Raw genomic sequence first — 17,695 nt, 5'->3', positions numbered from 1 at the left:
AAACTAAGTTTTTGTCATAAAAATAGCATGAGAAGGAGGAAAATGACCAAAAGAAATTTTATTGAAGGGTAAATATGCATTTATAATCATTTGATTAATTAATCTAAAACTTAGAGTTTAGAGTTAAGAGGTGTGATTTTAGGAATGTGTTTAAATTTTTAAAAATAAAAAATAAATATTAAAATTTTCAAAACAAAAAGTGCTATTTGGCCATTTTATGATTTGAGTGCTATTTTGTGACAAAAAAATTTAAAAAGTGATATTTGAGAGAATTTCCCTTTTAAAAATTCATGTAGTATTTTTATACAGTTCAATATGAAATATGCTATAAGTACGATTTTGAGAATTTATGTAGTATTTTTTAAATTTTGCTTGATTCAATATAAAATATGCACCATTATAAAGTTCTGAAAAGAAATGACACAACATAAAGTTCATTTAGTATTTTTTTAGTTTTATATAGTTCGGTTTGGAATACACACCACTACAAAGTTCCGGAAGAAACATACACGACAGATAAAGTTCAGATTAAAATATGAACTTTCCTTTTTAACTTCCAAACATAAGACTGAAGAGCTTGAATCCCGGCTCGGTGAATATCTATAAGCCTCCATCAACCATAACTTTGCAAGCCATCCATTTTGTAAGTGCCAGATAACCAGTCATTAATTATCAAATATGATGATACATTTTGTGGGTACATGAATCCCCACCCAGTGAATATCTATGAGCCTCCATCAACCATAACTTTGCAAGCCATTCAATACTCAATTTCACTAAGTAGCAACCATGTCTTATATAACTTTAGGAGTACTCATACTCTATATATCTTAACTTGTTGTCAAGCTCTTTATGAAAGAATAATATCGGGACAACAAGGGATTTCATCAATCTATCATTCCAGATCTTTTCATTCTCTATTATAATTACTAACTGGACTACATAAGCAATTTTTCTAACCGGTACAATTTTTCTAACCGGTCTAGTTAGAAGTGTTGAATCCATGAATCCTCCCTCAATCAGAATAAACTTTTTTGTCTAATAACTAAAGAGAGTAAGACCTTTTTTTTTGTAACTTAAAATATAGTAAGACCTTAATTTCTACAATATTAGTTCATAGGGAAAATTCTACCATATTAGTTCAGAGGGAAAAGTGTCTATTTTAACCTCAACTTTATCCATCGTGCATTTTCTTACCTAAACTTTATATTATTATGTATTTTGTAATTTATATTGAACTAAACAAAAAATCGAATATACTACATGAATTTTTAAAATCGTGCTTATATATAATATCGTCAAATGTGTTAGTCATCAGTTAATTTATCAAAACAACGTCATTTTGGATCAATTATGTAAGATTAGTTTTTTTAAATACTACATGAGCTCTCAAAATCCTGCTTATATATTACCCGTTAAAAGTGTTAGTCATCCGTCATGTGAGATAGGGGTGAACATTCGGATACCAATTCGAGTTCAGTTTGGTTATATTCAGGTTTTGGATTTTTGGGTTTTCGGGGTTTTAAGATTTTAGGTTCGATTCAATTTTTTCGGATTTGGTTAGGTTCAGAATACCCATTTAAATTATTTTGAAAAAAATAAATTCATATGTACCTTAAATTTCTCAAATTTTAAAAATTAAAATAATATAATACATATAAATTTGAATAATGTATTCCAAAATATCTAAACTCAACATATTAATTACTTTGGATTTATTTGGACAGAGAATTAATAGAAATTTCAAATACTTTTGATGTTTTGAGTATTGTTTAACTATTTTATTCATTTACTTTTGAGTATTTGTATATATTTTCAAGTATTTTGGATATTTTATGCTAAATCTAGAAATAATTAATATATTTAAGAATATAAACCTGATTCAGTTACATTCGGATACCTAAAATATTTTGAATATGTTTGGATATATTCGTTCGTTCTTTCGATTCTGTTTTTTTTCTTTTTTTGCCGAGGCCTAGTGTGGGAGTATCTGATTTATCGTCTTTGGATTCGATCCGAGATCCGATCCGGATCCGCTCCAAAAATCCGGATATCCGAAGGGGCCAGATCCGAATCTGGATAATAAAATGTTGGATCCGTCCAAACATAATCTGAATCCGGATATCTTGATCTTTTAGTCCGGATATCCGGATCAGTAATTTTTGTTGATAATTATTTCAAAAATAGGAATATATATAAAAACTTATTTTATTTATTAAATTTTTGATTTCTATACTAATATATATATACACACATTTTGTAATAGTAAATATATATATATATATATATAACTAAAAATATTACATATACTTTTATTTTTAAGTTATTGTTAATATTTTATATTATTTTTATTTATTTTAAAGATCCAAATCTGGATTAGGATATCCCCCGAATATTATAACATTTAGAAGAATATCCGAGATCCGGATATCCGAGAATCCGAGATCCGGATAAAGATAGTAAAAACATGGATCCGGTGGATAAAGATTAGGATTCGGATACCTTAAAATATCCCGGATATCCGATGCGTCCTAACCTTAATCTATTGTATTATTTTAATGAAATATTAAATTACAATTGTTTTAAGAAATGTTTTTCTTATTTATGAATCAATGCGGACAAAATAAATAAATTAATTAATTAATAGAATAAAATCCCTCAACAATTTAGCTCTTTAAATACCCCAACCGATACAGAATTCGCCACAACATTGATTAAAATTGAGAGCGAATCAAAAAAGGATTAGTGAATCTCTCTGCAACTCAAAGATGATCGGAGACTTGGTGGATCTATTGACCGGAGGCGGAAGAAATGCAGCGAAAGTGAAAGGAACGGTGGTTCTGATGAAGAAGAACGTCCTTGATTTCAACGATTTCAACGCTTCGTTTCTCGATCGTCTCCACGAATTTCTGGGAAACAAAGTCACTCTTCGACTTATCAGCTCCGATGTTACTGATCCAGGTATGCTCACACCTCTATTTTGATTCCTTCGCTTACTTTAGCTTTCTCTCATTTTCGTTGACCTGTGTTAGAACAAGAGTCTTTAATTTATTATTAAAACTTCTAAAATTGTATTTATTAATTACACATATATTTTTAAACTAGCGATTGTACACATACTTGTTTTTTATACGGGACCTATTATCTTCTTGTCCTTATACCCTGTGCTATGTTTTTTTTGGCTTTTAGTTTTTTTTTTTTTGCTGAAGAACGATCAAAATCAAAACTATGAGCCCATTTTTGGATATATTAGGAAAGTCACGTTTTCTTAATTTTTTGTTTCTATGTTTGTTTGATAAATGAAAACTTCTCCAGCAAGAAAGCTTGGAATTATTTTGGCTTTTCTTTCTTCTCCTTTAAGGCCAGAAACATTATTCTCTCTTAAAGGACGATAAATCATTTTAGTCAAAAAAAAAAAGGACGATAAATCAGATACTCGTTTTGTGTTACGAAGTTTTGTTACCTTCTTGTAAATTGTTCTTTCAAAAAAAAAACAAAAAAAATTGTATTTTTCTTTTATTTTTTGAATTAATTCTACCTCGGAGAGTTAAATATAAACGGTGAAGAATATATTTATTATTTTAAATGTATTTTTCTAATAATTAAGTGAATTAGTAAAATAATTTAGAACGATTTGGCTAAGAAAACAGAGAATGATAGCGTAAACGAATATGAAAGATTTATAAAATTATAATACTTCTTAATATATTGTCTTTTTTTTTTTTGCTAAATTTCTTAATATATTGTCCGTCTTTGATATTAAACATCGAAATATTACGGATCAGTGTAGAATTGTTTCAACATCGATTTATGTCTCTCGGATGCTAATAACTGCATGCTTAGATTGCTTACCAATTAAAGTTGGTATTAAGGTTGAAATACAAAATAAATTAGCAACACAAATAGGAGAAAACTAGATGATAATCCGCGCCTTACGCGGAGTGAACTTTATAAAAAATATGTTGTATCTAAATAAATAATATATTTTTGTTATCAATAATTTTTTTACGTTTGATTAGGGATGGCATGTGGATAGGTATCATTTGGTTTGATTAGGTTCGTTTTGGATCTTTACAAATTTGGTTCGTATTTTTATATGTTCGGTTTGGGCTTAGATTCAGATAATCCATTTAATATTTTAAAAACTTAAAGTTCATATATATTTTAAATTTCTCAAAACATAAAAATAAAAATAATATGTTACATATAAATTTGAATAATGTATACCAAAATACTTAAACTTAACATAAAAATTGGTTTAACTTAAATATTTGGACAGAAAATGAATAGATATTTTCAGTATTTTGATATTTTGAGTAATGTTAAGTTATTTTAAATATATAATTTTTACTATTTTATATATTTCTAAGTATTTTGGACAATTTAAAAGCATCTTAAGTATTTTGTATATTTCTTTTAGATATTAACTTTTTTTTAAAAATAATATATTTAAGTATATAAATTTGGTTCGAATATACTTGGATACCCAATATATTTTGGTCCGGATCGGGCGGTTCTGGTTTTTTAGATACCAAAATTTTAAACATGTTCATATATCTAACCAATTTGATTAAAGTTCTATACTATTTTCTGGATTGGATTTGGTTCGGTTATTTGGATTCGGATTTTTTTCCCAACCATATATTTTTTATTGTAACCAAATTTCAAATGAACGTGACGATGGTTCATACTGATTTTGAGTATGCAACAATTTTAAACCAAAACACTTTCTATTATTTACGTGATTTATTTAGTTAATCATTAAAAAATTTCAAAGACCATTAAAAACAATGGGCTGAACTGAAATTTTTTTATCATTGATCACAAATTTTCAATGTGAGGTTTGTACCACTTTTAGTAATTTATATTCTTTTTAAAAAATTCGAAATACAACATATAAAAAAAATATATTTTTTTTATTATATGCTTAATGTGATTGTTTAATTTATTTTAAAAAATAAAATTAAACGAAAAGTATAGAGGATAAAAAATTATTATCAAATCTTTATTATTCATAATCATTAATGGTGATATATATATGTCAATCATATTAGGAAGTTCCGTAGCTTTTTTTAAGGAAAGAATATAGAATATTCTTTTGTATATTAATAATTAATTTAATAGTTATTTAATAAAAACTATAATATATGTGTAGATGGACCAACCTATTTCTTTAATAATTTTGAGAATAATTCTCATGATGACACGTGACTACTAAACAGTGTTGCAATGCTTAAGGATTAATATATAGGGGATAATTTTGTTTCCAAGTGTATGTCGTCTCCATCTCATTTTATTACCAGTTAGATATATTCTAATTTGGTATTAAGGTTGAAATACAAAAATAATTACAACACAACTAGGAGAAAATAATTTTGTTTTTAGGTGTCTGTCGTCTCCATCTCATTTTTATTTAGTTTATGTTGCAAGTGTTTGTACTAAATAATTTTGTTTTTAAGTGTTTGTCGTCTCAATTTATACTAAATAAATATATACTAGATTTTGATTAACACTTTCAAATACGAGTATATTTTTTGTTTGACAATATCTTTTTTGAAGTTTTATTTTTGAAAAATTTGTATAACTATACATTTGTGTCATTGCTATTTTACACATTAGTTTTGATTTTTATTCTTCAATTTTATAATTTTTAAATTATACTCGAATCTTTATTATTCAGAAAACTAATCTTATTATATAAATTTTAGTTCTTCAAAGTCCATAACCCTGTTTCTCATCATATTCCGACAAAAAATTCATTTGACTTTTGTATAAAAAAGATACAGAGAACGTGGCAACGGTTCTGTATATCTAAAAAAGACGTGGTTAGTATTAATATTAAAGTAGATATAGTTATGAATTAATTAGTTTTTTTAAGAATGATATAGAAAAGTAATATTTCAAGATATAACAGAGGTAAAAAAGAATTGAACTTAGGTTCACCCTTGATTACATCACTATGAATGATAACTTGATGAAAATGGTTGAAGTGATGAATAAATGGCAAATACAAACGGCTTTGCTGTTTTTAGGTTTCAGAATCTGCAGGAAGAAGATGAAGATTAAATTACCAAAAGTTCTCAAAAGAAAATACAACTGATTAAAAATTTATCGAATAGTCTCAAAAGAAGAAAATAATCTGTTTTTTCAACTTTAGGAATAATTAACTGTTTTCAACCTTTTTTGTCGTCTACTGTTTTCAACTCCAAGATAATTAATTTACTGTTCCATTTATATTGTCTGGTGGAACATTTGTGGATTTAATCTTCTTTTCTCGTTTAATTGCGTCTTTAACAATTCCAAAACAAAATGGTAAATTATACGCATCAAACAATAAAGATGTATGTGTTTAATTTTTTTATTAAATACCTATAGTTTAATACTCCCTTTCTTTTACAAAAAAAGTGTCGGTTTCATATTTTTTATACAAATTAAAAAAAATGATTAAAATACATTGAAATTCTCACTAATTACTCATATTCAACCAATAATATTTGAGATAAATGAAATTATTTATAAAATTAATATATTTATAATTAATATTAAATTATAAATTGCATTGAAATTCTAATTCTTTTTGTAGCAGGAAATTATTTATAAAATTAATATATTTATAATTAATATTAAATTAGAAATTGCATTGAAATTAGACTGAGTACTTTCTTTCTCCTTTTTTTTGGTCAAACTTACTTTCTTTCTCCCTTTAGATGATGAATTTATTCGTATAGTGTCTGATAGCTGTAATTGTTATCACCGTCTTCTAATGCTGATACTGTTTTTAAGAATAGTAGATGGATACTTTGACAAAAAAAAAAGAATAGTAGATGGATACATTTTTTCTCAGAGAAGGATTAAATGTTTTCAACTTGTAATTGCATACCAGTATATAATTCCGTTTGTTTGAACAAATACATTAACCAGACTCAACGTGGACGTAAACCAACTCAGTTGACTCTATTATTTATATTTTTTTCATTATGATTTGGCAGAAAATGGTTCTAACGGTAAACTAGGGAAGGCTGCTCACTTAGAGGACTGGATCACCACGATCACGTCGTTAACCGCTGGTGAATCAGCCTTCAAGGTCACATTCGATTACGACCAAGATTTTGGTTACCCTGGAGCATTCTTGATCAGAAACAGCCATTTTAGTGAGTTTTATCTCAAAAGTTTGACGCTTGAAGATGTCCCAGGGCATGGTAGAGTCCATTACATCTGCAATTCTTGGGTTTACCCTGCTAAAAACTACACCAAAGACCGAGTTTTCTTCTCCAACAAGGTAAACTAAAGTAACGTAAGAAGCAAGATGATGTGAGAAATTATTTATTGAGACTCAAATGTTTACTTGTGTGTTTCAGACTTACCTTCCACATGAAACGCCACAGCCACTGCTCAAATACAGGGAAGAAGAGCTAGTGAGCCTAAGAGGAACCGGTGAAGGAGAGCTTAAGGAATGGGATAGAGTGTATGACTATGCTTACTACAACGATCTAGGCGTACCTCCAAAAAACCCACGGCCTGTACTTGGAGGGTCACAGGAGTATCCTTACCCGAGAAGAGGAAGAACCGGGCGAAAACCGACTAAAGAAGATCCTGAAACAGAGAGCAGGTTACCAGTCACGTCAAGCCTAGATATATATGTTCCAAGAGATGAGAGATTCGGACACTTGAAGATGTCTGATTTCCTTGCTTATGCTCTGAAAGCAATTGCTCAGATCATACAGCCTGCGCTTGAGTCTGTGTTTGACGAGACTCCTAACGAGTTCGATTCTTTTGAAGATGTTCTTAAGATCTATGAAGAAGGAATCGATCTACCAAACAAGGATTTGATTGATAGTATCGTTAAGAATATACCGCTTGAGATGTTAAAGGAGATATTCAGAACAGATGGTCAGAAATTTCTCAAGTATCCAGTGCCTCAGGTCATCAAAGGTATCCATCTGAATAAACCATTCATTCTTGGATACAACTAACTTTGATTTTCTTCTTCTTCTAGTGGACAAAACTGCATGGAGAACCGATGAGGAATTCGCTAGAGAAATGCTTGCTGGCCTAAACCCTGTTGTTATTCAACTTCTTAAGGTGAAATCGAATAGTGTTTCTCTTTTTTTTTTTTTCTGGTTTCTTACAGGTTATATGGCATGTTAACTTGCAGGAATTTCCTCCAAAGAGCAAGCTTGACAACGAAACATACGGTGACCAGAACAGTACAATCACCAAAAGCCATATAGAACAGAGCTTAGATGGGCTCACTGTTGAAGAGGTATCAAATAAAAGTAAAGCACATCAAAAAGAAAAAAATTCATTTAATAAAAATTTTATTTTCATATTATTTTTCCAAAAAGTAGATCCGATCTTGCGAAATGTAATGACTAGAAGAGCTATTGATAATAATGATCCGCATAACAGAGCGCCATAGCCTAAGATCATCATACTCATATATCTGATCTCCGAGTCAATCTGAAAACATTTGATATTTCAGGCTTTGGAGAAGGAAAGGTTGTTCATATTAGACCACCATGACACACTGATGCCGTACCTGGGACGCATAAACACCACCGGAAACAAGGTTTACGCAAGCAGAACTCTTCTCTTCTTGAAAGATGATGGGACCTTGAAGCCATTGGTGATTGAGCTGAGCTTGCCTCATCCTGACGGAGACAGCTCTGGAGCAGTGAGCGAAGTATACACGCCTGGGGAAGGGGTCCACGACTCGCTGTGGCAGTTGGCAAAGGCTTATGTAGGCGTAAACGACTCTGGAAACCATCAACTTATCAGCCATTGGTAATAATGGATTTGTTATTGTCAAGTTGGGGGAAAACTTTATGTATATAAAAGTTTGGTTTTCTTTTCTTGCAGGTTGCAAACACACGCATCGATTGAACCTTTTGTCATTGCCACGAACAGACAGCTAAGCGTTCTTCACCCGGTTTTCAAGCTCCTCGAACCTCACTACCGTGATACGATGAACATTAATGCGCTTGCTAGGCAAATCTTGATCAATGGAGGTGGTATCTTTGAGATCACAGTCTTCCCTTCTAAATATGCCATGGAGATGTCATCTTTCATCTACAAGAACCACTGGACCTTCCCTGACCAAGCCTTACCAGCAGAACTTAAAAAGAGGTAATTGCATATTTATTCAAAAGAGAAATAAAAAAAAATATTAATGGCTTTTCAAATGCAGAGGGATGGCTGTTGAGGATCCAGAAGCACCACACGGATTACGTCTGAAGATAGAAGACTATCCTTACGCTGTGGATGGGCTTGAGGTTTGGTACGCTATCGAGTCATGGGTCCAAGACTACATTCCCTTGTATTACAAGACGGACGAGGATGTCCAAAACGACAGGGAGCTCCAAGCTTGGTGGAAGGAGGTGCGTGAGGAAGGTCACGGAGACAAAAAGTCAGAACCTTGGTGGCCCAAAATGCAAACCCGCAAAGAACTGATTGACTCTTGCACTATAATAATATGGGTGGCCTCTGCTCTGCATGCAGCTGTTAACTTCGGACAGTATCCCTTTGCTGGGTATCTCCCCAACAGGCCGACCATAAGCCGACAGTTCATGCCAAAGGAAAACACTCCAGAGTTTGAAGAACTTGAGAAGAATCCGGAGAAAGTGTTTTTGAACACGATCACGGCTCAGCTTCAGACGCTTCTTGGGATATCTCTGATTGAGATTCTGTCTACTCATTCGAGCGACGAGGTGTATTTGGGGCAGAGAGATTCTAAGGAATGGGCAGCTGAGAAAGAGGCGTTGGATGCGTTTGAGAAGTTTGGAGAGAAAGTAAAAGAGATTGAGAAAAAGATTGATGAAAGGAACGAAGACGAGAATCTCAAGAACAGGACTGGCCCGGTTAAGATGCCATACACTTCTTTGTTTCCGACCAGTGTAGCGGGAGTCACTGGCAGGGGAATCCCGAACAGTGTCTCCATCTGAAACATGTCTCAAGGTTGTTGTTTGTTTTCTGCTTATTTGTGTGTGTGTTGCACTCCGTTTGTGTTCTCCCATGGTTTGCCTTTTTTCACATGTTAACAGTTGATTCTTGCCGGTCTTGGGGATCGGTTTATTACTTCGTGTGTAAAAACCATCAAAATAAAAAGTCTAAGTTACTTATAAGAGTATTTGCATCTATTAATAGAGAAACATTTTAAAAGTTATAACATGTAATTTTTAATAATTAAAAAATGTTTTCTGGAGTTGTCATGTAATAAAATGCTAACTTTATTTACGTGGTGATTTAAAAATCAATTGAGAATTTTGTTATTTGAAAATTAAATTGGGAGAAAATATTATCCACTTATTTATCAAATTGAAATTTATTATATATTTTTTTTTAAATAAAACCTAATAAATTAATTATCTAATGTGATTAAAATATATATGGTAATTAATGATTTTAAATAATAAAGATTTACTAACAATCTATATATTTTCTATCATTTTGTTTATTTTTTATTATTAAAATAAAAAAAATTACATTAACCATATAATAAAAATTTAGATTTTTTTTGTATATGTTGTATTTTAAATTTTTCATAATGAGTATAGATTAATAAAACTGTTAAAAGTCTCACATAAACTTTTGTGATCAAGGTTTATTTTTTTTTCCTATAATAAGATACAATGATTATAAAATATTTTAATAGGTGTTTATGTTTATATATTTCATATAGTTTAAATTAAACTATACATCACAAATACATACTTATATTTTGATATTTGCATTGAACATATATTGAAATTTTAATATTTAATTTTGAAATCTTCACTGTTTTTAAAATGATTATAAATTATTGAAACCACTAAACATTCCACATTAGAAAAATTTCATTGTTGTAAAATTTTGTTACACAAATATGCAAATAATCATAAAATAATATGAGTAGAAACCTCATTTAATAAATATTAATATTAAAAGTATATTATATATCTATGTTAGTATCATTTAAATTTAATTATATATCATATACGATAGATGAGATTGATTACTTTGATTTATTTACCCTAAAATAATTGCGAATAAACAAGAATAGTCATTTAATTTATATGCGCACGTCAATTTATTACATAATAGTAATTGAACTGAGTTTTTAGTTATTTAATATATAATTATCGTAACCAAATAGTAGGCCTAATTAAGATTCTTCGCTCTAAACGTTAGTTCTTATGCGATAAGTGATGTTTTGAGCTAAACTATTTTTTGTACATAGATCAGCTCACGAGTTAACAAATTATGTAATTAAAAATTTTTTAAAAAAAACTATTTAAAGACAAAAAATATTAATTTTACTTTTCCATATGATATTTCTTAAATAATTTTCATATAAATTCACCAAGTTATCTCTTTTTTAGCTAACTACTCAATTATACTGTTCTATACTATTATTTATATTTAAATACAATATTATCCATATTCTTCACTATATCAATATATACTCTGTTTACAAGTTTTTCCGCAGTACCGAATCCCACAAAATCTTATTTTTCAGTCTAAAAAATAGCACCTATATATAAACTTTTCTATACCAAATCTAAAGCTTAATATTTTGTCCTATTTCTCATTCTCCTTTTAATCTTCTTATATTTTGTAAAAGTCCAAATAAAAAAAGAAATTTATTTTATTTCTTTCTTAACTTTGAACTATAAACTAACTATCATTCTTTGAAATAAAGATAATCCCTCTTCCGAATCTTATTTTCATTAAACCCAAAAGAACATTTGCATGTTTTGTTATAATTGTTGAGTTAGTATCTTCATTTATTTAGATCATTCTAGTAGTAAAATTCACATACAGTAGAACATGTATAAATTATTTGTACTTGTTGCAATTTGATCATTCTAGTAGTAAAATTCACATACAGTAGAACATGTATAAATTAATAATTTTTATAAATTAATATATTTCGTGGTCCTGACTTATGCATGTTCAAAATTTGACATAAATCGATAGAATAATAGATAATAATTTTTAGAAAATTTGATTTAAATATATGGTCTCATTAAAATTATAAATTAATAATTAATATTAATATATAATTTATATTAGTAAGAACCTATTAATATATTTTTCGTTTATATTCACAATATAATTAACATTATATTTTCTTAACATTTAATATATTTTTGACGAGATTGAGTAATATTATATCTAAAATCACATTTAAGTTCTATACAATATATATTAGTATAATAAATTTAATATAAATGTCAAATTTCAGAAAATAATAGTTAATGTCTATGCACCAAAATCAAATATTTTTCTTATTCTAAAAATATATATTTTAAAATAAGAAATCTAAATAATGATTTTTTATAAATTTTCTATCACTATAAATTAATAAAATTTTAAATTTCTAATATTATTAATTTATAGAAGTTCTATTGTACGTAGCAAAATTTTGAAATTCAATCTAGATTTGCCCAACATGGACTGCAAACCAGCGTTGAAGTAGTTTTTAGAGCATTTCCAACCCCACTTCATAATTTACTGTAAAATAGAGTGGGAAATGGAATGATGAAGAAACAAAAATCTCATTACTTTATATATGGAGTAATCATTTTTTTTGTTTCTTCATTACTCAATTTCTCACTCCATTTTGCAGTAAATTATGGAGTGGGGTTGAAGATGCTCTAAGCCTTGGCTTTTGAAAGTATTTTGTAGATGTAATCCGCTTCTGAGTTGTTTTATCAATGAGACGGCAAAGTGGCCTCATGGCTTATTTAGGATTTGATTGGCAGATCATTAACATAAGCACTATACTCATTATTATTAAATTAACATTTATCACAAAAACATTTACAAGATGCTCTGATCTTCAAATGTTCTTTACTCAATGCTTTTATATGAAGTTTTTGGCAAAATATTTGCAATTAGAATATATAAAATTTTAAAAATAATTATATATAATTAGTTTATTTTTTTTAATAATAGAAAGTTTATATTCATAATCAAAAAATAAATTTAGATTTTAAAAATAAAATTTGTGATTAAATATTTTTAGCTTTTTAAAAAGAACAATATTTCTGATTTAAAATATAATATAATTTATATACTTGCACGTATCATTTATTATTTTAATAAAAACATAAAATAGTATATATTTATATATTATATATTATAAAATAAACATATCTATATTATTTATAAATAAATAAATTATATGTCATATATTAAATTTTTATGATAATATTATATATGAATAATTATATACTGCTCTATCAATAAATAAATAATGATAATTTATTTTATTTGATAACAAATGAATTATTAATATATATTATTTTAAAATAAATATATTATATACTAAGTTTTATGATAATTTTAAAATTTACTTTATTAAAACTTTAATGAGAGCATACAATTTCTGCAAAATATTGTTTCTACATCATTGTGCTTCATCAGTTGTAGCAATTGAGCCTTAGTCTTAGAAATCGATCGAATCTTATATCTTTTACATGAATTTTGCTAGAATTTAATCTGCAATTTTTGCAACTGAGTTTTTTAACAAACTTATATGAGAACAACTAAATCAAAACAGTGAACAAAGATTTTTTTTTGTATACGTCTTAATTTCGTTCATGTTGTTTTGAAGAAATTTATAAAAAGATTATTTAATATCTTGACAAATAATGTAATAAGATTAGACATTTCCATTTATTTTGTTTGTTGAGTTAAAGGTCTTACGAGTAAGAATTTTATCAAATCCATATGCTAAAATATAAAAATAAAGTTTCTCATGGAGCATAGAAGTTGTATTTAAGCAAATTAAGCATATAACTTAATTAATGTGGTAAGTAATGCACGTGTTATGAAAAGAGTACTCATATAAATATTAAGGTCAATAACTTGTTAAAATCTTGTATACATTTTGTAAATTATATGATCAAAATGTTAAAAAAATATGACAAATTGTTTCTCTCTCCCAGTAGGTGGTGACCGAATTGCCGATTTAAAACTTGCTCCATGAGAAAGTCTATGTGACAAACTGTTTCCCTCTCCTAAGCAACTCCTAAAATGATAACTGTTTATCTCCAATCCAATTGTATTTTTAAGTAAAAACAAGATGTACAAATGGGGTAGAGTTAGGGAAACTTGTAAAAGCCATGATAGCATCCATCGTATAAGTTTTGTTTAGACCAATCCGTCTGACTAAAATAAAAACATGCAGTTGTTCTTTAAAGTCACCCGAATATTACATGCTTGTACAAACTATCACCACCATCAACATTAGAATAGCTCATTACTGGATACGGATACCTTGCCACCTGTGCTTTCTCCTCCATCGCCATAACCTTACCAGAGTTTCGATACCACGGCTCTAAATATGGACTAGAAGAAGATACATTTGATGATGAAGCATCGACGATTACTGATCCCCAATCCCGTTCACCAGTTGCTTCGGTTATCCTTTTCCGTACCAGCAATTTACCAACGTCTTCTCTTCTTTTCTGAGTCACGCTTCTTAGAATTGATACCGACAATAGCAAGACGAAAACCGCGTCTTCCTCGGGCAAAAATTCAACTGCTTGATGCTTCCAATCGATCAAAGCTGTTGCTTTTTCGGTTGGGTCTTCTTCTGTCGATCTAACCATTGTTACAATACCTTGCTCGTCTTCTTCACTGTCTCCTTTATACTGCATTCGCCGTCCAGTTAGTAGCCTAACCTGTATAAAAATTCACCATCATATATATATATGTAATAACCAGTTTTAAAACCACCAAAAAAAGAAAAGAAAATTTAAAATCATACCAGCGAACCAGGCTTTCTTGACTGTAAACCGAGTTCTGATATAGATCCTGACGAGTCCCACCGGATGAACAATTCGTCTCCAGATGAAAATTCCCAGGCCGCATCCCAATCCTCCACCGGTTCTTTAGGCGTCACGGTTCCTACCACCTTTACTGTACTAGACCAATAAACACAATCAATAGGCTGCAATTGTTTCACACAGATATTCTCCCAACGTACCTGGAGCTTTACCGATTGAACCCTCGACATAAGACCAGGAACCGACTCGTATCTCTGTTATCCTCTCCTCTGATTTCACCGGAGATGGAACTTCACTTCCGCGTTTAAAAACTCCCTTCCCGACTCTAAACCAAAACATTATTAATTAGAAAACAAAAAAGAGCGCGGTTCCATGTAGAAGACAACCATAGTTTTTATTACCGGATACGGATGACAAAACATTCACGACCAGCATGATCAAGAACGGTCCGAGTAAGCCATCTTCCTTCTTGAGGCCGGAAGTTGTTTGTTCTTTGAATTGAATCAGATATCATAGCACCTGAATCATCCGTAACTCTATCCGGTACAAATCGCAGCAAGTATGGCGCTTGAACCGGAGGAGTAACGGACGCAAACACACTCACTTGCTTCCCTAGAAACCTACCCGACGCTAGGGAATATGCTCTTAGCAGATCATTCCACAGAAACGCTATCATCTCTTCCGGTTTTTTCTTTCCCAAGCAAATCCCACGACTTCGTCGACGGTCACAATGAGATTCCAAAACTACTCCTTGTGTTCCAAACTCGCAGTATATATGCCACCCCTTTTGCCACGTACCATCCGCGGACAGATCAGTTAGTTTCTTATCAAGTTGAAGCTTCCGATGACATCTAGCAACTCTCAAACGAAGAAAACTTGACTCTTTCTGCTCTGCCTTTGGATTCAGCCTTATAAATATACATAACTGCAAAATAAATTAAAAAAAAAAAAGAATAATCAAGGACTAACTTTGTATTACAAAAATCTCTTACTTAGGCGGCACGCAAGCTTACTTCTAGGACAAATCTTGGTCGAATGGACTTATACGCGGTGTTAATATCTATATCAGAGACGGGCCAATAAAACATTGTGCTGTTGCAGAGACGAGACTCTTTCGTTATTACTACACTCAATTCGCCGCCTGCTTTTTCATATGGTTGATTAAAATATCTATTCCAAAGTTTCTTTGTTGTTTCCACTTCACTCTTCTCTACTGCCTCTCCATCTCGAACCACTTTTATCATCGTCTCTTCCAACATTTCACCAACATCCTCTGTATATATCGTCGGGTAGCTCTGTAAATCCACCATTCCATCACTCCTTTACAACTAAACCAAAACAGAACGATTTGAAACCAAGAAGAAACTGGGAATACACAAGAACGGACCTGGTGAGTGAGCCACATGAGTAGTATATCTGAAGCTGGGACAAGACGAGAAATCTCGTCCTTGAACTTGTGTAGAATCAGCAAGAAACCTTTGTACCGTAACCTAGCAGCGATCAAGTAAACAGTTTCAGACATGTAAGGTGCTGAAAACTTCTCCCAGACAAACCTCAGTTTCTCTACTTGAGTTTTGATATCTTCATTAGCTGATGAAACAATCTCAGGAGAGTCAGGATCGACTCTGTTTTCAAAACTCTCATCTGGATATCTCCTAATCCAGAATTTTTCGCATTGCGAAACCGCGTAATCCTCGTTCTCTTCATCGAAAATCGCGGGTTTTCCTATAAGTTTTGAGAATCTCTTTTGACAATAGTCTCTGTAACTTACCTGATAATAAAGATGGAACAAAACTAAAGTTTCAGATAAATATAGAAACTTTGGTTTTGAAATGGTAATAAAAAAAAAGGAAATAGAGCTTACTTACTGGATTTAAGGAATGACAAAACCAAACCCATTCAACATCAAGAGGAGGTAGAATTATGGGAGGCTTCGAACCAACCGTTAGATCAGAAATCAACGGCATCCACAGCTCCTCGTACCTTCAACAACAACATTTAATGCCAATACCAATCTCAACACTACTTCTTGGGACCAGGGTATATTCTGGTCTGAAGCAAAAACTTGTTTTCTTGAGAGATACTATAAATAGTAAGAATAAAGAAACGAATCTTGACCGTCGGATCAAAAAAATATCAGGAGAAAGGGAAAGGGTGTATTGTATTTCACCGTCTAATAGCTTCGGAAATGACTGGTGGGTGATGAAGCCATTGACAGTCTCCGATGGATCTTAAGAGCACGATGAGACGTCTCGCCGCCGATACAATATCAGTTCCGATTCTTACGGCGTCAAGCTCTGAGATCTCGCTTAGGCTCCGTGCCGCCACGCCGTCCGCGAACTCCGATACTCCTAACGACATAAGCTCCGAGAGAGAGAGATCAGAGAGAGTAAGATCGACTCCCAAGACAAGACATTGGATTGGTAGGTTTTTGTCGAATGAAGAGCCAGAGAATGGCGTATAGAGAGAAAGAGACGTGAAAGTAGAGTCCAAGAGTGACCAATAATTATTATTGATTTTTAATTAATTAAAGCAAAAGAAATGATAAACAATTATGTTCTTTCACAACATTATGTGTTTAAAAAAAAAACAACATTATCTTTTTTTTTTTGAACGAAAAAAAAAAAAAAACAACATTATCAAAAACTGTTTTTTTTATTTGTCATAATTTTCCATTGTTTTTGTTATATTTTATATAAAAATAAAAACGAATCATGTCGAAGCACACACCACCAAATGCAGATGACAAACCAAACAAAAAATATTATAGTTAAATATATAAGTTGGTGAGTTATACTTTCTAGGTATTACCACTGGTCATACTTTGTTTTATGCTATAAGAGAATATTATACTAGAAACACTTTTTTTTGTAAATTACTAGAAACACTTTCTCGTTTATTATTACATCATACCGCATTTT

General features: G+C 30.6%; 2 protein-coding genes across 6 annotated transcripts; one reads left to right on the top strand and one right to left on the bottom strand.

The window, feature by feature from the left end:
* Positions 1 to 2,703: 2,703 nt before the first annotated feature.
* Positions 2,704 to 10,121, top strand: LOC130496708 (linoleate 9S-lipoxygenase 1-like). Of its 2 annotated transcripts, none has more exons than XM_056989019.1 (8): positions 2,704 to 2,961; positions 6,990 to 7,279; positions 7,386 to 7,932; positions 7,997 to 8,082; positions 8,156 to 8,263; positions 8,483 to 8,784; positions 8,860 to 9,126; positions 9,188 to 10,121. In XM_056989019.1, exons 1-8 carry the CDS (start codon positions 2,769 to 2,771, stop codon positions 9,939 to 9,941), a joined length of 2,547 nt encoding a protein of 848 aa, XP_056844999.1. In that variant the 5' UTR covers positions 2,704 to 2,768; the 3' UTR covers positions 9,942 to 10,121. The 2 variants fall into 2 exon arrangements, with proteins under 2 accessions (XP_056844999.1, XP_056844998.1); XM_056989018.1 differs by having other exon boundaries at positions 7,359 to 7,932.
* A 3,973-nt stretch (positions 10,122 to 14,094) lies between these two features.
* Positions 14,095 to 17,276, bottom strand: LOC108813267 (glycine-rich domain-containing protein 1). Of its 4 annotated transcripts, none has more exons than XM_018585780.2 (8): positions 16,945 to 17,272; positions 16,643 to 16,757; positions 16,162 to 16,545; positions 15,788 to 16,069; positions 15,176 to 15,699; positions 14,975 to 15,099; positions 14,756 to 14,907; positions 14,095 to 14,669 (listed from the first exon to the last, which is right to left on the bottom strand). In XM_018585780.2, the coding sequence occupies exons 1-8, from the start codon at positions 17,133 to 17,135 to the stop codon at positions 14,187 to 14,189; spliced, it is 2,256 nt and encodes a 751-aa protein (XP_018441282.1). In that variant the 5' UTR covers positions 17,136 to 17,272; the 3' UTR covers positions 14,095 to 14,186. The 4 variants fall into 4 exon arrangements, with proteins under 4 accessions (XP_018441282.1, XP_056845242.1, XP_056845243.1 ...); XM_056989262.1 differs by having other exon boundaries at positions 16,162 to 16,568; positions 16,945 to 17,084; XM_056989263.1 differs by having other exon boundaries at positions 14,589 to 14,664; positions 16,945 to 17,275.
* Positions 17,277 to 17,695: the final 419 nt, after the last annotated feature.

This window comes from Raphanus sativus, chromosome 6 (genome assembly GCF_000801105.2).
Source record: "Raphanus sativus cultivar WK10039 chromosome 6, ASM80110v3, whole genome shotgun sequence".
NCBI lineage: Eukaryota > Viridiplantae > Streptophyta > Magnoliopsida > Brassicales > Brassicaceae > Raphanus > Raphanus sativus.
This window is presented reverse-complemented; position numbering and strand designations above follow the sequence as displayed.

Excerpts from the sequence above, each read along its gene's own strand:
- LOC130496708 (XM_056989018.1), top strand. The coding sequence starts at position 2,769 with ATGATCGGAGACTTGGTGGATCTATTGACCGGAGGCGGAAGAAATGCA. Across the intron at positions 8,264-8,482 it reads ATGGGCTCACTGTTGAAGAG|GCTTTGGAGAAGGAAAGGTT; the intron begins GTATCAAATAAA and ends TTGATATTTCAG. Across the intron at positions 9,127-9,187 it reads CCAGCAGAACTTAAAAAGAG|AGGGATGGCTGTTGAGGATC; the intron begins GTAATTGCATAT and ends TTTCAAATGCAG.
- LOC108813267 (XM_018585780.2), bottom strand. The coding sequence starts at position 17,135 with ATGTCGTTAGGAGTATCGGAGTTCGCGGACGGCGTGGCGGCACGGAGC. Across the intron at positions 16,758-16,944 it reads ATTTCCGAAGCTATTAGACG|GTACGAGGAGCTGTGGATGC; the intron begins GTGAAATACAAT and ends TTGTTGTTGAAG. Across the intron at positions 14,670-14,755 it reads CAAGAAAGCCTGGTTCGCTG|GTTAGGCTACTAACTGGACG; the intron begins GTATGATTTTAA and ends ATTTTTATACAG.